This window comes from Dysidea avara, chromosome 2 (assembly GCF_963678975.1).
Source record: "Dysidea avara chromosome 2, odDysAvar1.4, whole genome shotgun sequence".
Classification (NCBI taxonomy): domain Eukaryota; kingdom Metazoa; phylum Porifera; class Demospongiae; order Dictyoceratida; family Dysideidae; genus Dysidea; species Dysidea avara.
The window spans coordinates 47,288,211-47,314,501 of NC_089273.1; the positions used below are offsets into that span (position 1 = coordinate 47,288,211).

At 37.3% G+C, this 26,291-nt stretch overlaps 1 protein-coding gene across 1 annotated transcript; it reads left to right on the top strand.

The window, feature by feature from the left end:
• Window positions 1-8,809: 8,809 nt before the first annotated feature.
• Window positions 8,810-10,529, top strand: LOC136246041 (kynurenine 3-monooxygenase-like). The gene has a single exon (XM_066037493.1). The coding sequence runs from the start codon at window positions 8,973-8,975 to the stop codon at window positions 10,350-10,352; it is 1,380 nt and encodes a 459-aa protein (XP_065893565.1). The 5' UTR covers window positions 8,810-8,972; the 3' UTR covers window positions 10,353-10,529.
• The last annotated feature ends 15,762 nt before the right edge of the window (window positions 10,530-26,291 follow it).

Below are 26,291 nucleotides of genomic sequence, written 5' to 3' on the forward strand. Positions count from 1 at the left end.
CTGTTCCAGCTGGCATTTTTGCCACTGTACAAAGCAACTCGCTGCAGCACTTCTTCATATGATGGACACATGCACATTCACGTATACTCAATTTGCCACGATGAGGTAGCTAATCATGACGTTTTAAATGCATTCACAAACAACCCTTAAGTGAAAATTTCGAGGAAAATTTACTATGTGGTAAAAAATGCTGACCAACATAGATACCTTGTCATTGTTTCTGACGAAATTTTGTTTACTCGTGCAACATAACACGCGTAACTAGATTAATGATGCAACCAGCTAACCGCATTCATCATTATGTGTTCCCCAATAAAATCCCCTTATAGCTAGTAGTAGCAAGCTATACATAATTAATTCGTGACAGGGAAAGCCTGCTGCAACCGTATCACACATTTTTTGCATTCTTTATGCACCTCAGTATCAAATCGAATGTTACCACTAGCTAGGGATTTGACATATTGCCACCCGAGTATACCCAGGAGCTTTTGACGTAGGCGTTTACAGGGTAGTTTAAAGCATTCATTACAACAACAGCAGCAGCTATAGCTACTGGTAAAACACTTTCCAAACATTCAGTACTGGATTTTTTAGCTATTAACGTATTGTTAGCTAGGTAGCTTAGTATTTGTGAAGAAACGGAAGCACAACCCAGCACATCCTGGCGTCCGTAGAAGCGGTATATACTGAGTAGTGCACTATCGATCGTTCTTCTCTGATTTCGTCAGTGCTAAGAAGTAAAACGTATACCCAACAATAGATTTCCCCTATTCATGGTAAACACGATGGTGCAAGTCTCAACTCTGTGTGTTTGTTACCGTTTTAGTAGTTAAGTGCCTGTAGCTAATTTATTTTCACAATTCTGATCTCTATTGACTTTTCACATGTCGATCTCCAACCAGCATTTCAGGGGCTACCTAAAAGATTCATCAGTTTACCTGCTATAATTAATTCATATTACTATTCTTTTCTCTCACACTCAATTCTACTTTGCAGCCCGGCCTAGCTAGCTGTGTTATTAATTAGTTAATGCACCTTAGCTACTTCAATTGATTTTGTAATGCATTTCATCAGTGCTGGTCACTGTAAAGTGTTAATAATAATAATAAACAATGATATAAAAAATTATGTACATAGGCCTACCACTCAATTATTGGGGTATGTACGATCAAATTAATTATTTTCTCTGCATACTTACTACCATAGGCGGCGGAAAGGGGGGGGGGGCTAGGGGGCTAAAGCCCCCCCCCCCCCCCCCCCACCTCGGTCTGCTGAGGTGATATCACACCGAAATTATCTTTCTTGGAGTGGGGCTGAAAACCGTGATAAAAATCGAGATACTCTAATAGAGCAGTCACGCTAATAAAGTAGTCAGTGTGTAGCGAGCTATGAAAGGATTTTTATGTAGTTTATCAGCTAGAAATGGTAGCTGGTAAGGTGGAAAACTCTTGTCAATTGGTTGCGACCTTTTTTTTTTAATTTTTTTTATGGTCTCACCTTACCAAACTATAGAAATAAGTCTGGGTCAGCCCAGCCCCCCTCATATCAACTACTTCCTCCGCCGCTGCTTACTACACTGTTAAAAACGAAGAGTAACTACCACTCCAAAGAGTTCCCAAATGTAGGAAGGATTTAACTACACCCCTGGAGAGTAACCAACACACTGAAGAGAATAACCATTACTCTGAAGAGTAATGACTACCTGCAGAGCATGTGTTACTCCTTCAGAGTAATGGTCACTCTTCAAGGGTGTTAAATTCTGCCTATTGTGGGAACTCTTTAAGGGTTGTGGTTACTCTTCATTTTAACTGTGTATATACAGTGGCTAAAATACCATGTACAACCATAGATTTTTCTGTAGGCTCTAATATCTATGATACAATCACCTCTAAAGAGTGGGGGTAGAAAACAAGGGGTGTAGTTGACACTAAGCATAAATGCGACATGGGTCTGGGAAAACTGGTCCACGTATTGCCCATGTCAGCAGATTTTATTTTTCAAAAGATACATGAATAAACTATCAATTTTCACAATCAAAATCAGAGTGATCTGCTTTGCCTGGCTGCTTTTCCCAAGCTCAGTGGCAATCCGCATGTTAGATATAGGGCCTTAATGGAGCTCTCTGGTCAGCCTGGGGATGGCTATATGTGGCTGTACAGCCCCAAATAGCTGCAAATGTGACCTTTGGTGACTTTTACAGCCATTTGTGCATTGAAAATTTACCATTTCTGTATTTATTTCTCTAAGGCATTATTTTACTCAAATTAAAAATGTCCACCTAAGAAACAATTTGATTTTGTTTGAAGTGAACAGCTCATTCTGCTTCAAAGTTATGACCATTTTTATGGGTGACAAATTCTTGGAAGTTATTTACGCTTGCATGGGGAATTACCAATGAGTAGGTACCTTTGTGGCTAATACAAATAGTCATAGCTTTGAAACAAAATCACCAACTGATTTTAAGTAAAAGAGTTGTTACTTTAAGGACAAGACCATTAATTTGAAACCATGCATATTTTAACCAAGTAAAATAATGCCTCAGGGAGAAAGGTAAAAAGAAAGAATTTTTAATGCAAAGATGGCTGTAAAAATCACCAAAGGTCAAATCTAATATAAAATAAATGTCGTTAGGTAAAATTTGTGTGGAAAGTTTCAGACATTATTATCATAGATTTGACCATAGCAACGGTTGCTAGGCAACATTTACTAAATGTGATAATTGGTCTTTTGCATTGGTTATTTTTGAATTTCTGTTGCCTAGTAACAGTTGCTAAAGTTGTCAGATTAATTTGCAATAGGACAAATGGCCATGGTATTCAGGATTAATAGTTCTCACATTGTAACAGGAAGGAAATAGTGCTTGGGTTCGCCTCACAATATTTTACTCCTTCATGTTTACAAATATACAATGCTCACACCACATCCATCTATCATATACAAACACACACACGCACACACACACACACACACACACACACACACACACACACACACACACACACACACCATACTTTCATCATAACAGCTTGTAAGCTACATACATTTATGTAAAGAATGCTAGAACAAGACTGTCTGATGAAATAAAATGTAACATAAAGAGATACTCTATTTTATTGGGTAATATTTAATTTCAGGATTACTAGAGCAATTAATGGTTTTTCTTGGAAGTGTTAGCAAATACACAGAAGATTTACAAGTGCATACAAAAAAAGCTGAAGCCATTTTATAATGATAAGATAGCCAATGACTTGAGCAGCTGGCAAGTACCATTAAATTTTTATGGTGGGCTAACTGGAACATATACTAAGTTTTGATTGTTTTAAAGCTTTGAGCGTAGGTTTCATAGCCAATTATGTACAAGTGTATTTGTAGTTGGGTACCATGAAAAGTTTACATGTGGGCACAAATTGTGTGCAAGATTTACTATATGTGACTGGATTTTGGAAAATCACCCTTATGGGTGCATAGATATTAGAGTTCTCTCTAATATCTATGGTGGGTGCATTGTTGATTCTGAGAAAAACATATTTTAATAATTTAAAGCTTTGTTACTCACCAGCCTTGGCAGCCACACGTTTGAATTTTTCAGCAAAGATGGAGCAATTCAGTCTTGGGTCCTCTCTTCTTTGCAATTTTCATCAATGATCTGCCATCATTATTAAGGAATAAAGTTCTTTTATTTGCAGATGACACAAAAATATATTCCAGCATTAGTCGTGCTAACCCAATATCCTCCCTGCAAGATGATATTAATGCTTGCATTGAATGGTCAGTAATGTGGCAGTTGCCTTTCAACATTTCTAAATGTAAAATACTACATATAGGTCAGTTTAATCCAAGATATTGTTATAAGATGGATGGGATGGACATTGTTAAGGTAAATGAGGAAAAGGATTTGGGGGTGTTGATTGATTGCAATCTCAAGTTTCATAGTCAGTGTTCGGCAGTGGTTAATAAGGCTAATAGACTTCTTGGCTTTATTAAACAGACCTTTTCGGATATTTCTGTAGATTCATTTACATGTTTATACAAATCAATAGTATGTCCTATTTTAGTATATGGTAACTTGGTTTGGGGACCTTACTATAAAACTGACATCCAAAAATTAGAAAAAATTCTGCGGAAAGCAACTAGAATGATCAAATCTATAAGAAATCTTGACTACGAGGAACGATTGAAAGTACTTAACTTGCCATCATTACATTATAGACGTTATAGAGGTGACATGATTGCTGTCTACAATATGCTACATGATAAGTATGACATAGACCATTCTGATTTTTTTACTTTTTCACCCATTACCCATACCAGGGGTCATACATTTAAGCTATTTAAATATTTTTCAAGAACAGATGCCAGGAAATATTTTTTTACAAGAAGAGTTGTTGAACCATGGAATAATTTACCCCAAGAAGTAGCATGTGCAGCATCAGTTGATGATTTTAAGAAATTGATTGACCAATATTCATCTAACACTATGTATAAATGTACGTAATTAGTCTACTTGTACTTTTTTTACCTGTTGATCAGGTGTAACAGGCTGTTTAGCCTTATAAATTACCTGTAATAAATAATAATAATAAATTCACAACCTTTAAGGTTACGGGTTAGGCGCTTAATAATAGGTTATTATTTTTCGATGCGCGATAATGGTTGGTGCAATACTGGCACGAAACTCGAGCAGGTGTTAGTGAGAAGGTTGTTAACTTTAAAGCATTGTATAGCCACGTGATAATAGCGAAGGAATCATACAAAGTGAGTGTTAATAATTTACTGCGGAAGGTAGTCAAGCGTAAAATTAAGTCCCCGCAATTTGGTTGAACCAGCGTTTAGCGTTACTGCTTAATGTGGTTATTATTCATCAAAAATAGCAGCTGTCAGCCAATTAGCACTAATTTTTTATGGCAGTGTCAATGGGTGGTTATATTATCTAGGTCCTGTCGTAGAGACTTTGTGGGAAAACTGACTAGAAGCTGGTTAATTATCGTATCTTTCAAGGATAATGGCGATTAGTTCTGCTACGGAAATACCGCGAGTGCACTACAGTGCTGTTACAATCGGATAACAACTCAATTCGTTTGTGAGGACCTAGAAATCACTAAGTAATAGCTTATTAATGCTGATTATCATGGTCTGGCTTCCCATGAAACCTGGTTTTTGATGAATAGCAACTCAACAGTTTCGCTGTTTAGTGCCTGCATTTCTGTACAAGCGCATCCCTTGTTGAGTGTATCGTCGCTTTTGGTATTTCTTGTACGTTAATATACCATGTTATTTTAGTGTGTTATTCCGTTCAAAACGGTTAAAACAGAACTATAAGCAAAGCGCCTACAAAATTATTTAATGGGTAACCCGTAACCTTAAGAGCAGCTAGTGGCCAAGGTAATCCCTGTAGAGTTTCCTGCCATTTTAGATAGGTTTTTTCACTAGTGTTGCTGTATCATGAGTCCTCAAAATGGGGGGGGGGGGAGGGCAAGAGATAGATTACAAAATGGACGAGAATGGTAAATGAACGCACTAGACCACAAAACAGCCCGTCAGAGGCAGGGAATAGACTGAACTCTCACAAAACAGACATACATCACACCTTCAGCTCCCTGCCCATCTGTCCAGAGTGCATGGGCCCCCCAAAGCACCGCCAGAGAATGGTCCACCAAAAACAGACCCGACAAGTTGAAGGCAAATTTGATATGGAAATTGTTAGCCTGATAATGCAGCAACTTCATGCTTGTGTTATCTCACTTTTCCTTTTGCACCCATATGGTTGATTTTGCTAAATCTGGTCACATATATTCAAGCATAATATTTAGTCCTTATTAAATATTCCTGGCACCTTTAAGTGGCAACTTGCTAGCTTAGTTAATGGTCAAGAATATGTAGTCACACGCATCCCTTTAGGCACTAAAAGTTCTGGAAAAGGTAGTAAACATGTTGATCAGAAGTGACGATAATTCATTATACAAACTATATTGTAGCTAGTTAAAGTAGACACTTTGTCATTAATAGAGCAATGATAGTGTGCATTATTTATATAAACGGTAATGGTAGGAAGTGATTTAATGAATACCCTCTTCAGTTTTACTACTAATGTATTAGTAATAGTATGGGGAGAGTGTCTAACTGCCACACAAACACACTGCTGCAAGTTCACTTTTGATCATATGTAGCTACACTTCTAGCTTGATTATACTGATAACGAAGAACTGTGATAATTGGTGTTGATAAGGTCAAGCCTTTCTTCTAAGAGACGCTTGAAGTGTTACTTGCAGCAGTGTGTTTGCTTAATGTACTCCAGTTAAACACCTGTACAAATATTATGAACTCTTGATGTAGATGGGTATGTGCAATTGGATTAGCTATACAGATCCGTCCAAGTTGGATCCGTCGTTACATAATGGAATGCTAGACAGATATGATAATCGAGTCAGACAGTGTAGAAGTATGTATTTAAATAGAAATCAGCAATCATTAATTCATTGCGCATTAATTTGTAATTGTACATCAGCACTAAGCTTATACCCCTGGAGGATCCTGTGCTATGTACATACATTCATTACGCCACTCAGGCCAAATAAATTCTCTGTTTCCCGTCCACCACCTACATCTGGTTACTGTTAGCTCTAAATATTCCATTATTCCGTATTCTTCCATTATTTTCCGGTTATTCTTGCATACTGACAGGCTCATATCTTTACTGTTACTGTGCTTTTCATCAATAAAACTGAGGGTTTTCTCTCTTATCTTGAATCAGTGTAAGCTCAAGTGTCAGCAATGCTATCAAGTCGGCACAAACTTAGGGAAGGAATGATTCTTTTATGCAGCATTTTATGGTTGTGCCTGACAAAAAATGGCTTGAAAAGTTCCAATCTTATAATGAATAATGGAAATGGACCACACGCCCGCATGCAAATATGCCTGAGTCCAGGACGGGAAATAGAGAATTTATTTGGAGTGGCCAGGCCTTATGTCTGCATGGATTACAGTGGCGGGAACATATGGTCTAAACGCTTTATCAAACTGTTACCAAATAGATTGCACATGCGAAGAGAGTGAAGGTACATAGCCACACGTGCACATCACATTCATGTGCCACAATTATGTAGTTATTATATTGTGTAGGTGATCATGAAATTCCACCGCAAACATCCCCAATGCTACGTAAATTTGCTGACTGCATTAAGTATTGGTTTAGACTCTAGGCTAATATGTGACCCAGCTGGGTACATACATACAGTTTATATCTCAGTTAGGGACAGTTATACATTACTAGATAGCTACGGTAGATGCAGGAAATATATTAAATTATGGTATACATACTACCACTATGCTGTCCATATGTTATATGTAAGAAATATATGCTAATTCACTAATGTTGGTACAGCGAGAATGACAGCAAATTTCACGTTCGTTTTGTCATTACATACATGCAAACTGCAACACTCAATATGTAATTTCATGGTAACACCCCTGGGTGGTACAGAATGTGTTATCACCTAGCAACCAAGTGATGGTTATTATTAGAAGAATAAACAGCCCACCCAACAAGTAAACACACAGTAAAAGCACACAGGTGAAGATCACTACTTATTAAATGTACTGAAGGTCACTTTGAATGTCATCATCATCATATCTGAGTGTTGTCGCAGAAATTTAAGTAGTGAAATTCACTACTGTTTTTCTAAACCACAACAACCTTTAGCTTCCTTTTCTGTGATTCAATTTGAACCAAACTTCACTATTGGCAATAGATTACAACTAATTCAAGAGACTCCACTCTATATAGACTATAGGCTGCTCGTGAATTATTATTAATTTTCATTCTTTCATGTGTATATAATATTATTCTGGTAGCTATACACTAAAGTAGAAATGAAATTAATGTTGCTGGTGTAATTGCCTGATTGCCAGGATACTGTGTTGGTAAAAACTGGATCAGTTTTTCTGTGATAGTGTACACGTTTCTACAATTTATTCAGTCTGCTAATAACATGTTCTCTCTTGTAAGTCTACCTCATTGGTAATGCACAAAAAAGCAAACTTAAACTCTACCACTACTACTTCTCTTTTGTAAGAGTTGGTTATGAGCATTTCAGCTGCACATAACACTGCTGTTATAGCTATAAAATTATGTGACCAGATTTGACAAAACCAGGCTTCCACACAATTCCAATTCTTTGACTTTAACTGCTCGTAATTTGATCACTTAGTATGCTATTGACCTACAATTTTCACACACGTCTTTCACAGCATTATGCAATAAAAGGTCAAAATTTTGAAAGTGATAGTATACTCCTACATTACGATATGGTCCTTCAAAGTCACAAAGTAATCTGGATGTGTGGAAACCTGCATTCTGTCATATCTGGTCATTATTATTATGTATATAGTCTGAAAAAGCTCATTTTGCATCATGATATTTCAATTCACTTTTTAATAATAATGGATCCTAGCACTGGCTACATATTCTAATAGTGACCTTACAATGGTGAGGTAAGTATTTGTCTTGGTAATACTGTGAAACTTACTTAGATTGCAGTGACTAGTGTTTATATAGACTCACATTGTTGCACATAATTGTGATGTGACCACTCATACACTGGCATGAATATGAAGGCCTAATAAAGCTATGTTGATGCTTAGTTTTTTTAGGTGGTCCTTTGCACATTTTGTTGATATTTTGATGATGCAATTAAGCGTGATGATCAAATATGTAATGATGATGTAACCAACCTCATATTTACTAATTCCCCACGAAATCCCCCTAGTTAGTAGTCTAGCTAGTTAGCTAGCAAAGTCCACGATAGTATAAAATCGATAGCTACATTCGTTGGTAAATGTCATAACGAACGTTTCTGTATATTTGAGAATTCCTTTCTGAGAAATTTTTAAGTAGCCAAAAGGCTTTCAGTTTCATTTAGCCGATAGGGAGTTTCATAATTTCAAATAGTTAGCCATATAGCTACCTACAAATAATGGAAAACGAGTCGAAGAGAACCGTTGCTGTGATTGGAGCTGGGCTAGTAGGATTAATGCAAGTGCTCGTGCTTTTGGAGCACAACTTTAGAGTACTGATATTTGAAAGTCGTAAGGATCCAGAATTGCAATCCAAAGATGAAAGCAGCCGCAGCATAAACTTGACCATATCCAGAAGAGGAGTAGATGCGCTAAAACGTCATGGTCTGGAAAATGAAGCTATGAACTGCGTAGTTCCCGTTAAAGGAAGGTTAATCCACAAGGCCAATTCTCTCCCAGAAGAAATGCTGTATGGAAATGGTGAACAGTTTATTTATTCTATCAAACGGTCTAAATTGCACAGCATTCTACTTCAAAAAGTTAGAACCATCATAAAAGATGAAAGCCAGGGAGCAAACAAAGCAAAAGTGGAAATTTTCTTTTCTCAAAAGCTCAAGAATATCAAGAAAATCTATGAAAGTGGAAGCAAAAGGTTCGCTCTGTCCTTTGCTATGGAAGAAGGTGAATATGATACCATAGTTGATTATGTGTGCGGTTGCGATGGTATCAATTCTGTGGTCAGAAAAAATATGACTGAAGTAGGCTGTCGTGAAGACCCCATTGCTCATCGCTACATAGAGCTTTTGTTGCCCGCCAACAGTGATGGAGGGTGGCCCTTAGACGGAGAACACCTGCACATATGGCCACAAGGAGAGTTCATGCTACTAGCACTGCCGAATACAAACAAATCGTTTACTCTAACTTTATTTATGCCAGAGAGTATGTTACCAGAAAAAAATGAGGCTGAACGATTTTTCAATACCTACTTTCCTGATGTTGTTGCTTTAGTTACTTCTGGCAAGCCACTGCACAAGCAATTCCTTGACAACGAGCCTGGGAAATTACGGACGGTACGATGTCGTAAGCATTATGATAGCGATGGAATTGTACTTTTAGGGGATGCAGCACATGCCATACTGCCTTTTTATGGCCAGGGATTGAATGCAGGATTTGAAGATTGCATGCTATTTTCTAAGGAACTGGACAATCACGGAAACGACTTTTGCAAGGCTGCAGAAACCTACTCACAATTTCGATACAAAGATACGGATGCCATTGCTGATTTATCGGAGGAAAATTACATTGAGATGCGTTCTGGTGTAAAAAATCCCCTACTGAAGTACAAAAAGCAAGCTGATTCTTATTTGCATTGCTTTTTCCCCAAGTGCTATAAACCACTATATAGCATGATAGTTTTTGACAATGTTCCATACAGCAAGGCACAGAAAATCGCTAAAAGACAGAGCAATTGCTTGATATTAACTGGACTATTGGTATTCATTATGATTATTATTTTTGTAGCTTGTACAATTGCAATAGCTATAATTACAAACGATTAAACTTACAGTAGATTTTCTGGAGCATGCACTAATATAATTACAATTTTTATAATTGTAGCTACATACCCATTAAGAGTATCTAGCTAGCTATCAATTTTGCAAGCAATCAATTGTACCGATTGTATTTTAGTAGCACACGCTGCAATTTTGTTTATTGTACTCACCTCATATTCTCTGTGTTGCGCCTGCGCAATCTTTATAACTAGGTTTTGCATACTGTTTATACACTGGATTTCAAGTCCGTTGTCCTATTTAAACTCGCGCATGCGTTTCATTTATGTGTAAGATGGCTGTCCGTCACAGTCATTCAAATGCTCGCGCCGTACGCATGCGCGAGTTTAAATAGGACAACGGACTTGAAATCCAGTGTATAATAAAAATAATTTAAAAACTCACGTGACTTGGCTACCAAGATCCTGAACAATTTTGTTATTTTGTATTGCTTCCCCCTCAATTTCCCTTCGGCTGATACACCTTAGCACTGTATACTTTTCGAGAGCGAAGTCTCTTTCGTGGGATTCTACAAGCGACCACGTACATGGCGTGAAGGTGGACCATCAATTCAACCTTGTGAGTAATGCAGACTAAGATACTCAATATCGGAGCGCGATTCCCTACTAACTAAGACAACAAAGGAAAAGATGAAGGTGAGTACCATATTCTATGTGTTTCGTGCAATAAGGCTACTCCAAGTCATACCTTAGTTTCTGGTCACTCCCAAGCCTACAAATGGATGCGGGCGGGCGGATGATCAGGACTTCAGGACTATAGACTCTACTGTGACAATATACTGTATGGTATTATTATTTGCTCAATTTAGCAAATTCATGTTGATTTTGTTTTTAGTCAAACTTAACCAACAACATAAGTAGTTGTGCTTCGGCAAAAAATGCACTAGGAAAGTTGTTGATGGATCATGGCTAGCTATACACTGATGTATAGCATTTAAGTATATTTATTTATTTATTTAGAATATACTATAGGAAATGTTTTGCTCATGTAGCTAGTTATGCTTTCCAAGTGAAATAAATGTCTCATTAGCTATGTCAGGAAAGTATTACTATGACTTATAGCTAAGTTGTTCAAATGATCATGATCCAAAATGAAATTTAACTTCTATTTTCACATCAGAAATTCTTCATTCAAATGTGAAGTCTTAGCCCACTAGCTATGTGTTTCCAGCCTTCAATTCAGTAACCTTGAGAAAAGTAACTGTAAAAGTTTTGAGTCATTGAATGCTCCAGACTAGTGTTTTTTAGTGATCATCTGGGAATTTTAAACTATAAGGGTTTCTACTTGCCAATCTAATTTTAGTTACGGAAAAGTTTAAGTTTAAGCTCACCGAATGTTGCCAGCTTTCCATACCCCTGTAGTGTTCAGTGATAAGGAATTTGAAGTTACTAGACTAATCATTAGAGGACTACATTTGAATTATAAAGTTAAAGCTATGGCCCATCTGCATGGACTAGTAGTTAATGCTACTGAAATTACTTTGGTTACAGAAGCATTAGTAACAGTTATAATCTGAACAGCTATATAATCAAGGACAAAACTAGCTATAGTTAGAAACATTTTATTAGTTTGGCATATATACCTAATATTAGAGTTAAGAGTAGTGTGACTGCTCTATTGGAATCCCTGACTGCTCTATTAGAGTATATCGATCTTTTGCAATAAAAAATAAGTGTCTTGCTGGGTCACGTGCACTTAAGCACCTGTAATATTAATAATAGTCCTCATAAACTCGCATAAACTAAGGTTTCAGGTTTACCATGCGGGCGGGTGACCAGAAACTAAGGTTTGACTTGGTGTGGCCTAAATTAGTAGATGAACACTCTGGCTGTAATTGATGTGAATGCTTTCAAAACTGGGAACATGTAGCAGATCTAGATGGGTTTCTGGGGTTTCTGTAGAAACCCCCCTTTAAATTTAGCTCAGTGTCTAAATACATAAACATTGCTGTACTGACAATTTGATATATCAAACAACTATATACTACTGTGTTTCAGTAGCATGCATGCAGCTGCACTTAACTGAGACCATTTATAGCTATTAAACCCTCAGCAACACTTCACTTTTCATCTCCCACTGCATTAAAAAACGACTGAGATGCTCTAATAGAGCAGTCATGTTACTACTCTAATAGAGCAATCAAAGCTACAGCTATCTTTGACTTATAGTTAGCTATAGTATTTACAGTGTAAAGCGTTGAATTTATTGTAATTGCTAACTAAAAGTAGAACCTATCTCAGAGCTTCTAAAATCTCAAACTTGTCTAGAGAAATATCCTGAGATGCCTCAGCTATTAAGCCATACTAACTTTCACAAACCCCCTTTTAAAAATCCTAGATCCACCACCGAATGTGCAAGTATTTCAGAAGAAGAGTAATAATTATGATGAGCTCACCATTCACCAACCCTCCTGGTAGTATTAAGTTTTTCTGTTACCCTTGTCAACCAATAGGCTTGAACACATTATGCTTCTTAAATTACCTATTATTCTTTCTGGTAATTCTTTTTTTATTCCCCTATTATTCTCAAAAGTATTCCCAAATGTTCCTGGAGTAATTCCTGGAATTGTAAAAGTCAAATGGATATTCTTCTGCAGCTGAAAATATAACCACTTGCAAGCATAAAACTATACCCAAAGATCAAGATACTCTAATAGAACAGTCACAACTAAACTTGTCTAGCTGTTCTATTAAGGTAAATGACTGCTCTATTAGAGTATCTCGATCTTTTGCCCGATTTTGTGCTAGCAATGATTGTAGATGCTCCTTTACAAAATTTTCTGCTATACTACACGAAAAATGTGTGAATTCAAATTAATAATTCCGGAACATCACCCTATTATTCCAGATTCTTTTTACCATCGATTATTCCAAAAATTATTCTAGCATAATGTACGCATGCCTATCAACCAATAATTATGTCATGCCTATTGAAAGTTATTGCTCGAGCCCACCAACCCAATTTTGCACAGATTTTAAAGAAGACAAAATAATATGACACCTTGAATTTTGCATTTGGTGCAAAATTTATTTATTATATATTTATTAAGGCTTTACAGCACAAGTGCTGAAGGTCTGTAGGACACCTGGTCCTACAGCCTGTTTAAAGTTGTTACAGAAAGTATGCGATCAAGATACTCTAATAGAATAGCCAGTACATAAAATTTTGATGTTGAAAGGTAACATTATCTATAGACACAGTTCCTTAAATTGTCATATTTGCAGACCGTGAAATAGCTGTAAATGCTTTATCTGACTTACTGATCTAACAGGTCTATTTTGAATTAGGATTTGGTTTGTCACCAGAAATCCTAAATATGCCTGTGGTGTTAGACAAGTTGCTTTTTAAAGCAACTAGTTACATATTACTTATTACTTCCAATTGAACTATTTAGTTACAGTTACATATTGCCCATAAATAAAGTAACTATAATCGGTGTTGGGAGTAACGCATTACATACATTATTACTTTTGTGGTAACTAAGTAATATAACAAAATACGCTATAAAAACAGGTAATATAATTCGAGTTACATTACTTACAAATGTAACGCGTTACCTAAGTAATATAGTTACTGTAACAAATCTAATATTACGTATATTATTACTGCAAGTAATGAAGTTACTAATCTTATTAGTAATCCACTGAGTCACGCCTAGCCTCAACGAAGTAATGGAGCCCACTGAATGAAGCTTATTCACCAGCTTCTTGCGTATAACCAAGATTTGCACATTGTCTATAAACACAATCATGTCACATGATAAGGTGGTAGTTTCACATGTGACAGCTTAAGGCTGTGGACACAAAGTAATAATTATAATATGTAATATTATTATAGGTACTTTTTATGGGTAATATGTAACAGTAACTAAATAGTTCAGTTGCAAATAGTATATAATATTATGTAACTAGTTACTTTTAAAGTAACTTGCCCAACACTGATTATAAAAATATTACATATTATGTTACTTTGTGTCCACAGCCGTAAGCTGTCACGTGTGTAACTACCACCTTATCATGTGACATGATTGTGTTTATAGACAATGTGCAAATCTTGGTTATAAGTAAGAAGCTGGTGAAAAAGCTTCATTCAGTAGGCTTCATTACTTCGTTGGGGCTAGGCATTACTCAGAGGAGATTAGTGACTTCGTTATTTGTAGTAATAATATTACATAGTATTAGACTCATTACAGTAACTATATTACTTAGGTAATACATTACATTTGTAAGTAAAGTAACTTGAGTTATATTACCTGTTTTTATAGCTTATTTCATAATATTACTTAGTTACCACAAAAGTAATAATTATTACATAACATGTTACATAAGTAACACATTATCCCCAACACTGCCTACACCAATAATGTTTAGGGATGTAGTCAGGTTTTTGGTGATGCCATGGCCTAGCTATATATTTATCTAAACCAAAACAGCCATGCTGTAAAAAAAAGAGTGCGGCCCCCAAAAAGGCCAGGATGAAAAAAAAGTGAAATCCAAGGTGGCGGCCAAGAAATGGCTGTGATGGTAGGTTAATCGCAAAAATTTTAATTATGACAATTCTGGTGAATTTGGTGATGAATCTTAGTGGACAAGACAACCAAAATCCACCTGAATTGTCGTAATTAAAATTTTTGCCTACCATCACAGCCATTTCTTGCCCGCCACCTCATACTTGGATTTCACATCTCTGGACATTTTGGGGGCCGCACCCTTTTTTTACAGCTTGGCTGTTTTGGTTTAGATATCACTTCTTTTTGTATTGCAAGCCACAAAGCCAGCGATTAACTGGGTTTGGTGCTTCCTTCTAACTTTTTTTTTCTTTCTTTCTTTTCTGCAGGAATTGTGGAACAATGGAAGAAATGTTGTGTACAGTTTTTGTCTGATTAAAAATATTTGTATATTGAAATTTTAACAAAGAAAGATAATCATACTGCAGGTAATATGGTGACTTCTTATATACATAACTGAACTGTATGAAACACTCATTGTCTGTAGCTGAACTCTTTTCAGAGTGGCTTGTTTCTAGCTGAACCCTCTACATGGTGATTTGTTTCCAACACATACTTTTACAGGATAATTTGTTAGTAGCTCATCCTTATAAGGTAACTTGTATCTAGCTGATATCTCTACAGGGTGACTTGTTTGTAGCTGATCTCTCTACAGGGTGATTTGTTTGTAGCTGAACTCTCTACATGATGGTTTCTTTGTAGCTGAACTCTCTACAAGGTAACTTCTTCTAGCTGATCTCTCTACAGGGTAACTTGTTTGTAGCTGAACTTTCAACTTGATGGTTTCTTTGTAGCTGAACTCTCTACAAGGTGACTTCTTATAGCTGAACTATCTACACAGTGATCTTTTTGTAGCTGAACTCTCTACAGGGTGATTTGTTTGTAGCTGAACTCTCTACAAGATGATTTGTTTCTAGTTGATCTCTCTATAGGGTAACTTGTTTGTAGGTGAACTCTCTACAGGATTGTTTCTTTGTAGCTGATCTCTCTACAGGGTGATTTGTTTATAGCTGAACTCTCTACAAGGTGATATGTTTGCAGCTAAACTATCTACAGGGTGGTTTTTTGTAGATGAACTCTCTACAAGGTGACTTCTTCTAGCTGATCTCTCTACAGGGCGATTTGTTTGTAGCTTAATTCCTTACAGGGTGATTTGTTTGCAGCTGAACTCTCTACATGATGGTTCCTTTGTAGCCAAACTCTGATGTGGTTGTAGCTGAACTCTCTACAGGATGATTTGTTTATAGCTGACCTCTCTACAGGATGGTTTCTTTGTAGCTGAACTATCTGCAAGGTAACTTCTTCTAGCTGATCTCTTTACTGGGTGACTTGTGTCCAGTTGTACACTCTAAAAAGTCATTTGTTTGTAGCTTAATACTCTTATGGTGATGTTTTGTAGCAAAACTCTGTGCAGGGTGATTTGTTTGGAACTAAACTCTGTACAGGATGGTTTCTTTGTAGGTGATGTCGCTACAGGTGACTTGTTTCTAGCTGATCTCTCTACAGGATGGTTTCTTTGTAGTTGAACTCTCTACAGGGTGATTTTTTCTAGCTAAACTCTCTCTAGGGTGATGACCCTCTACAAGGTGGCTTCTTTTATCTGATCTCTCTACAGTGTGATTTGTTTGTAGCTGAACTCTCTACAAGGTGACGTTTTCTAGCTGAGCTCTCTTATTTCTAGCCGATCTCTCTACAGAGTAACTTGTTAGTAAAACTGAAGTCTTTACATGGTGGATTTTGGTTGTTAAACTCTCTACATGAAGACTTGTTTGTAGCAGAATTTCTACAGAATGAATTGCTTGTAGCTGAACTTTCTACAGGGTACATGACCTTAATTCTCTTCAGTGTGACTTTCAATGTTCTGAATCACTACAGCAATATTTTTGTAGCTGAACTCTCTATAGGGTGACTTGCTTCTTGCTGAACTGTCTACAAGATTAACTGTTTGCAGCTGAACTCCCTACAGAATAAATGTAATAGAATTCTATAATGGAGTAAATAAATTAGCTGAACGCTCTATTAAGGGTGACTGTTCTATTAGAGTATCTCCATCTTGAATTTACTACACGGAGTTGGCTTTCAAAACTCAGTGGTTTGTAATACAATTCTTCTGCACTACTGCAAGGAACCGATTTTCAGCTCATTGTTCTAAGTGGTTTGCCTAATAGGCGTAAAAACTAATACTTTTATTATTCATAAAAGTTGATCGCGTAATTGTGACACTGGTTGGGTTTTGTGTTATTGTTAGGCGCAATCTGTGAATTTGCGCAGTTTATAAATTGCGCTGAGCAGTTTGTGAACTACCGTAAGAGCTGCGCATTTTATGAACTGGATTCTGGCTTGTCCATTCAGCGTATCTCCGTCACGTTCTTGACCGATTCAAGTGCGTATCATAGCTGCTTTCAGGGAGGATAACAGGCTTCTTTTACCACCTTAATATGTTTGCTAGCTGAAGGGACATGGATAAAGACGCATTCTAGCTATAGCAGACTATCTCTCCCTCCAAGGTTCCTTTGCGTACTCTGGATAAGGTGCATACTGTCCTTCTCTCTGTGTTGCCTTCTGCATACTGCAGCATTTGTGGTAGCTAGCAGGATCATCTCGTTTCGATCAGCTGACATTATTATTATTATAGGTAATAATTGTAGAACTCACATGAGTGAGTATGTTACAATAGGTGTAATAATTTACAATCTAGTGTTATTTAAATGTCCCTTAAAAATATCTAAATTGTTACAATTTATAGTGTCTATAGATAGATTGTTCCATAATCAGATTGATGTAGGAAAGAAGCTGTACTTGTATGCGTCAATAGCTGTGTCTGGCTGTATAAATTTAAGGTCACTGCCCCTGGTATGCCTTGTTCTATGTGTTATATAGCTAGGTAGTGAGACATCCACGCTGCTATGAATAATTTTGTGCAACATTTGATATTGATGGGCACAGTCAAGCCTGCATGTTATACTTTTTCAAGCAGTTGTCCAGCACATACAAACACTGCACCAGTAATGAAATGTATATCAGCACACTGAAAAGGTTTGGTGCACTGTAACTCGTGTACAACATGGTATCTTTAACATCCAGCTTAAATGGTACGCGTACTTATACTTTCACTTCCACATTATCCCATGCATGTAGATGTAACACAACACGTAGTTACATAATGCCACCTCTGTGTGATACAGTTATTAGTGCAAACATATAATCAGGTATGCTGTGTTACATATAGCTAAGTATACTCCAATACATGAGTGAGTTATAAAGGCACAGCTCCATTTGATGAACAGCAATTAAGACCTAGAAAAGTTATATCCATTTTCATCTTGTCTGGCTGTAACCACATGTCTTCTTAAACATGGTTCATGGTACCCCCTGATGAGCAACTATTGCACCTGACCTATGGAATCCACAAACATGAATACACAATTTGTTGACCTCACCATGTCAGTCTTATCATCATCCAAACTAATCATTCCACAAGAATGGCAGTAATGATTCTAAATTCTAAATAAACAAACATTATCGGTTAATGCATGTGATATATCATAACTCATCGGTATATACAACAGACTATGAAAAGAAATTCACTGATTTACCAAGAAATCCAACTATTCACCAAGAAGGTTATTTACGTACATGTTTACTTAATGGTACAAATGAGTACACATAATGTGATGATGTATATTGAACTAATTGCTGAAGCAATTTAATTATAACAATTTTTGTGACATAGTCTAATGTATTTCAATAGATTTCGTTTTAAACAAAGGATTATGTAAGCTATATAGTTGAGTTTCTCTCAGTGGGTAGTCTGCACAAACAGAGAAAAGTCAAATAGTTAACTGAAACAGGTGATGTATTCATTTGAACGTGCCCCCAACAATAATATTAAGCTATTACACTTTGCTTTCAGCCATGTTAAGCCAGTTACACAGCATTGCATGGGAAGCTCCTCTGCGACCATTCCAGTCACTACATGCAGTAACAGAAAATACAGATAACTTCTGTTACACATGTAGGGAAGCCATTGTGTGGTGCTAGCTACCACAAATCAACACCTTACGCTGTCAGCAAAGATACATAAAGGAAGACTCAAGTAGGTCCATGATGTTCACATTATAAGTACTGCGGTATGCCAAATTAAGGTACCAAGCAATGTTGAAGAAATCAAGCCTGTAGCAGGGGGTCTGTTCCAGGTAATTGTAAACTAAGTACCGTGTGAAGAATACACACATGGTTTTACTAGGGGGTCTGGAGGTATGCCCCTCCAGATTTCTTCTGAGATCGCTTACTGATTGCTCCATTAGAACAAATGACTGTCTATTAGAGGGTCTCAATCTTTGTCTTAACTAATATATCAGAAAATTCAGTGTAGGTGCATGAGCTCCATAAATTGATAGGTGGTTGCTGTGCCTATAGGGACCACAAAGGTTTGGTCTCTTGCAAAAATATCAGCTAAAATCCAGCCTGACTTGTACTTCACAACAGCTTGGCATGATTACAAACTTGGGAACCAGACTAGTTGTTCAGTATAGAATATTGGTATATAATTAACCACCATCTCCACAATGTCCAGGTCTTATGACTAGTGGCTATAAATTTTTGTGATGATTGAGAATATTATAGCATACACAATTCGCTATACTTCCATACCTCTGTAAGTATTTTCTTTTAGTCTACATGTTTATTTTCAGTTGAATGCACACGCCGAGGGGTCCTTCACTCTAAATCTCATCAACAAAATTTTGAAATTCAACTGAGCATGCAAATTTCCACATTTCTACACATTTTGAAATATATTTCCACATTTCCGTACATTTCTGCTTGCATTTCTGACATTTTGACTCCTGTCAAAGTGGTGAACAAAGCAGTTTTGTTGGTTAGGGAACTAGAGTTGAATGGTTTGCCAGCAGATATGCTTCATATAGTTTTGATAACTCCACAAATAGTATCCAGTGTGCACGGCAGGTCGTAACGGGTGTGTGGTTTCAAACTGTGTCATACTGTAACAAGCCTGATGGCGCACAAACTGAACTAATTCAAAGGATTTAGTAGAGTACAATTACGTACCTAGCTAGTTTGAGTGATTCACGGCTCAGCTTTACATAGGTAGAACTGTTGTTTGAAGTTGGAAAATTCAAGTTAAAATTTCTACATTTCCATCAAAATTTCTGATTAAATTAGTTCTACATTTCTGAAATAAATTTCACATTTTGGAAATATATTTCTACATTTCCAGCCACCATCGACGATGTTTCTGGAAGTTAAGGACCCCTCAGCACACGCTCTACTATGTCATAAAATTTCTCAACTGTTGCAACTAAACAATTTGTAATTCTCATTCTCAGTGAAATTACAGAATTTTGTAAATGGCAAGCACGAACAAAACCAGTTTAGTTTCTTACCCTTTGTTTAGCAGGCAAATATAGAACATCTTCAAACTTCAGCTCTGGGTAGTTTAACAAAACAAACTTCTTTGTTTCAGCAATGAAAGGGTTAGAAATATCACTTCTTTCCACTCTATTCAAAACGTCTGTTATCTTCTGCACCTTCTCCTCCGTTAATACTGTTGTTTTACTTTTGGAGGTGTGATTGGGATCAAGATATCTTCCTCTACAGAACCTTTCAAATAGCTCTCTGTGACCCTCTTTTGGCGTATCTCCGCCGGAGTCTAAACTCCTCGCTAAACTCATAGTAAAACTCACACCTTGCATACCCTGCCACGAGGAAATCTCATGATCAAACACTTGGAACGACAGAACGGGTCACGATATAACTGTACTGTGTCGCATCTCGCCTTGCCATATGTCAGTACGACACCTGCAAAATTTATAAATTGTTGCGCATTTTATAAATTCACAAAATGTGCAGCGTAATTTATAAACTGCGCAAATTCACACATTGCGCTTAACATCATATCTCCGTGGTCTTTACTTCAATTCCTTTCATACTACCAAAAGGCACTCCTACGATGGTTACTCCATCTACATAGAAAGAAGAACCATCAGTATTATTGATGACACAAACAATTACAATCAAATGTCCTCGGACACATGCTACCACAAAAATAGGGCATAAAAAGCCCCACAGGTGGGCATGGCAAGGAGTACAATTAACAAAAAAAACAAAACACACACACAATTAATAATGAAAAATGTCTTGCCAACATAATGTTCAAAAGTCCACACACCATTCTTGGCAGCTCTTCGCCATAAATATTCTCCTAGAAGAGGATATTGAAATTGCTGCTGCTAAATCAAAGATTCTCTTACATTGAGATTTTAACATAGTGAAATTATTTTGAATGAAGTTCACACAGTTCCGAAAAGAAGATAATGAACTTGGCAGATAGTGACCCAATACACTCATCTCAATTGTGTCATAAAAGTTAACAATGCCAAGGCGATCTAGCTCAGACAAAAGTAGTTGATATTCTTCCTTTTTAAGTTTACGGTCTCTTGCAAGTTCAAGGTGACGGACAGAGTCCAGGGGACAAGTAAGCTCCAATAAGGCTACTGAATTACTTTCTTTATTGTGAATCACAATATCAGGGCGATACGGCATAATGAGAAGAGCGGGAGGTATTGTTGCCTGAGGGGAATCACTTGCTCGCCTTCCAGGTAGGTCAGCATAAACGATGCACTGATCAGTCAAAACTTTAGAAAGCTCAGTGAACAACGGTCCAGAACTTGGTTATGTCTATATGTATAGCGACCCTGTGTCAATGCACTGGGGCAGCCGCCCAAAATATGCGCAGTGGTTGGTTGAGTACCGCCACACAGTATGCACTTTGCGCTGCATTGGATGTTCCATCATTGCAGATTGACCGGTGTGGGGAGAGTGTCGGAGGCAGCCCGAAGAATAAAGGAAAGCTGGCCTGGATTGCATCCCAGTAACAATCTGTTCCAGGTACCACAACAAGATTCAAGAGACACTGAGTCCTTCAGCTTACATTGGACAGATAGTGTGTCTAGGTGTTTATCATAGCGTAAGCGCTCATCAGCAACAGCCAGTAATTTTAAACTCATTCCATGAAGCGGTTTACCTTGTAGGCCTGACAACAAATCGATCTTGTTTTAAGCGAGTAATCGGTCATAACTCTCGAACAATTCATCGGATTTGCACCACATTTGACGCTAGGATTTTGCCTTTGTACTCCCTTTCTGTGTGCCAAATATCAAGGCGATCGGAGTACGCGTTTGCGTTTTATAGCAATTTTACGAAGAAGAAAGAAAACGAAGAAAAAAAATTGAAACTTTGGCAGCTCGTATCTCGGAAATGGCTGAAGCGATTTCCTTCAAATTTAGTATGTAGACTCCCCTGGCTGGCGGGCAACTCTGTAGCAAATTTGGTTCCAATTGAATAAGGGATCACCGAGATACAAAAGTGTAAAAAATGATGTTTTCTTTCTGTCAATATACCCACGGCATAGCGCGCCGGCTTCTTGGGCCGCACGACACACCATCGTGTGTCTTGATTAACACGATGACTGTTGTATTAGGGTGACAGCTCTATTAGGGTATCTCTATATAGGTCTTTTACTACATACCACCTAGGAGTATTTTAAATATTAGTGTGAAGCTAGTTTTGTAGTCATCTTTCCTGACTGCTATATTAGAGTGACTGTTCTATTGGAGTGTCTTGATTTTGATCTTTACTATTATAGTGTACAATATTATTGGTGATAGATTACTAACATTGCTAAACAATACTCCTACAGGACCTGGTGGGTATTGTGTTTGGTAAATAATGTTAATGACCACACTGATCCCATGTGATCCCCTCAACGATTGCATTACTACAACAGTCAAATTCCACTATACCACTATTATTACACATGACGGTAGCACCATTACCAGTAACTGTTATGTTTGTAAGATGACCTGACTCCATTGTGACTTTACTGTATAGCATAACTGATTGTGATGTAATGATGATTACAGTATTACTGGTCATACTGTGTAAAGCAGTGGATAGTGAAGAACATGGACATTCTCCCTCCATGCAACATTTTATCACCATCACTTCCATCAGTAATGTTGATAGTGATCAATTTTTTATGGACATGTTGACTGGTGAGGATTGTCAGGCATATCAATGGAGAAACTGCAAATGTCATAATTACATTAATGCTGTGCTGCTCCCAGACACCTTCAGTTGTTTTCATTTAAAATTTAATTTTATATAAACATTAATCACTCATTCACAGTAAAAACAAACTAGTGAACGTCACTATTAAATGTAGTGAACGTCACTACTAATGTCTGCCACAATACTCACTATTTTTGTGTAGTGATGTTCACTACTAATTTTGTAGTGAACGTCACTACATTGACCACCAAGTAGTGACGTTCACTGCAAAAAGTAGTGACGTTCACTACAAAAAGTAGTGAACGTCACTACTTAAAAGTAGTGAGTATTGTGGCAGAGCATTTCACTACTAAATTTTTACAGTGTTTGAATAGGTTGTACATTAACAGTAGGTTTTTTTTAAAACATACTTATTGTGATAGCACAAAGTCAGCTAGTATAGCTCTCATTCACATAAGTGATTACCTGGTCATGAATTAATTAGCTACGTCAGCACCAGATTTGGTAGAAACAAAGAAAACTATTATTGTAGTGTTACGGCCTGTTAATCCACAAACAGTTCTGACATAAATCGTTCTGGTGGAATATCTATGTGCCAGCGTTGTAAGTGGGTTGTACTTGCTGACCTGCTAGACCTGCTGATCCAAATTGTACTGTGGATTGGATCTGGTGCTGGGTATTTTAAAACAGAAGCATGTGCCTAGAGCTTTATTTAAAAAGTCTCCTAATCCCTATTCTTGTATCCACTTGCAGCTCTGTGTATCTACATGTAACCCTGTGTATCCGCATGTGGCACTGTGTATCCACATGTGGCACTGTGTATCCACATGTGGCCTGTGCATTTACCTGTGTATCCACATGGTTCCCTATGTGGTCCAGGTTATCCACATGTCACATGTGGCCCTGTGTATCTACATGTACAGTAACCTTGTGTATCTACATGTAACCCTGTGTCCATAGATGGCAGAAAGAGGGGGCTAGGAGGCTGAAGCTCCCTTGGTCTTCTGAGGGGGGCTTAGCTCCCCCTCAGTATGATATCACGCCAAAATTATCCTTCTTGGAGTGGGGCTGATAAAGATCGATGTACTATAATAGAATGCTCAAATACCCTAATAGAGCAGTCAAGGCCTTCATAAAACGTGTTCCTTTAAAATAAAAAAAAATGTTGCCTACAGCAGGAATCGAACCAGGTACCTCTTACTTTAAGAGTTGGTGTCTTATCAAGCGTTTCCAGGTGGCTATAGGCTGTTTTGTACTGCTTATAGATGCTATATGTTCATTAACCCTGTAATCAACAGCTAAAGTTTTGCCAAAAAAAGTTTTTTAACTGGCAAGTAGCCTGTCTTAAATAGTTTTGATTAAAAGTTGGTGTTTTTGTTAAAATGCTTTAAATTGTACCTATAATATTGTTATAAATTAATTTTGGTGAACTTTGAGACATTGTGAAAGCTAGAATGGCTAGAGCTTCTGAGAGGGCGCGCCCCCAGACCCCCTGCTGCCAGAGACTCTATACTCTAGTCAGCCCCCCTCATATCAACTACTTCTTCTTCCACTGCCTGTATATCCACATGTAACTCTGTGTATCCACATGTCCAGGGTTACATTTGGATACACATGGTTACATGTAGATACACATGGATACATGTAGATACACAGGGCCACATGTGGATTGCATGTAGATACATAGGACCACATGTGACATGTAGATACACAGGGTCACACAGGGTTACATGTGTGTAATATCCACCTATTACCTTGTGTATCCACCTTGTATCCATTTGTAGCCTAGAGTGTTTACCATAACTTTATGCATCTCTTGTACACATTTCATATGCTTGCTTACTTCATTTTTCAAGGTATAATGGCTTAAAACCATTAATCTCCCAAACAATATTGACAAGTTTCAACAATCCAATCATATTATTTTATGACTTATTATTACTTCCTTGTTTCCCATCGCTCCCCCGCATGCCACTTTGCTTACTGCATTGGTAATAATAATTATTATTATTGTAATTAACATCGACAAGTTAATGAGAAGTATGAATAATTTGTGTTTAGGAAGCAGACTATTATTCCAGCATAATGTAGAGCATATAATGAGTGCCAGAAAGCATCAAGCATAATGCTAGCATAATAGGCTGAATAATCTCAATTTCCAGCAAACTTAATCTATGGACCAGACATTCATGCATTTCATTGTATAAATTGCCCAATATACTCCATTGCAATATTCATCCTAATAAAGTTACCAAGCACCTTCCACAGACTTATGTCATTTAAGTGCATAAACCAATTTTGAAATTCTGCAACCTACTAGCAACTGTAACTGCCATTACCAGGTTTTAAAGCCAATTATTAAGTATAATGACAACCTTTCATAAGTTACTGTATAACATGCATCAGCACAATGAAATAAAGTGAGCATTATAAATAGAGCATAATAGTGGATTTTTTTGAGAAGTGATGCATAGCACAATGGGTTAAAATAAAAAATTAGCGTAATAGGCTGGTTCCTATTTGTGCTAAAGATTGAGATAATGCAATAAAACAGTCAAAAACTCTAATATAAACCATATTTTAATAATTTAAAGCTTTGTTACTCACCAGTCTTGGCAGCTACACACATGAATTTCAGTCTTGGCAGCTACATGTATGGATTTTTCAGCAAAGATGGAGCAAATCCCGCGGCCAAGGTAAACTCTGTAGAGTTTCCCACCATTTTAGATAGATCACGAGTCCTCAAAAAGGGATGTAGTGTGGGGGGTGGTGGGGTGGGCAAGAGATAGACTACAAAATGGACTGGACTGGTAATTGAAGGCACCAGACCACAAAACAGCGCGTCAGAGGCAGAAAATAGATTGAAATCTCACAAAACAGACATATATCATGCATTTAGCTCCCTGCTTGTCTGTCCAGAGTATATGAACCCCCCCCCCCCCCCAAACCACTTCCTTGTTGTTCACAGACCTGTACAGATGTCTAGTGTGGTTATACAGACTGCCAGAGAACAGTCCACCAAAAGCAGACCCAAAAAGTTGAAGGTGACTTTGATATGGAAATTGTTAGCCTAATAGTACAGCAACTTCATGTTGGTGTTATCTCACTTTTGGATTTTGCACCCATATGATTGATTTTGCTAAATGCGGTCACATTATTTTGTGTAAATGCACTGTGTACAAAATTTTAAAAGAAGCTCTAACAGTACTAGCTAGCATGCATGCTTGCATATGAAGATTCATAATACAGTGGAACTTCAGTTATCTGGATCCCTGGTTAACTGAATTATGAAAATGATTGCTCTATTAGAGTAGTGACTGCTGTATTAG

Coding starts and splice junctions, on each gene's coding strand:
- LOC136246041 (XM_066037493.1), top strand. CDS start 8,973: ATGGAAAACGAGTCGAAGAGAACCGTTGCTGTGATTGGAGCTGGGCTA.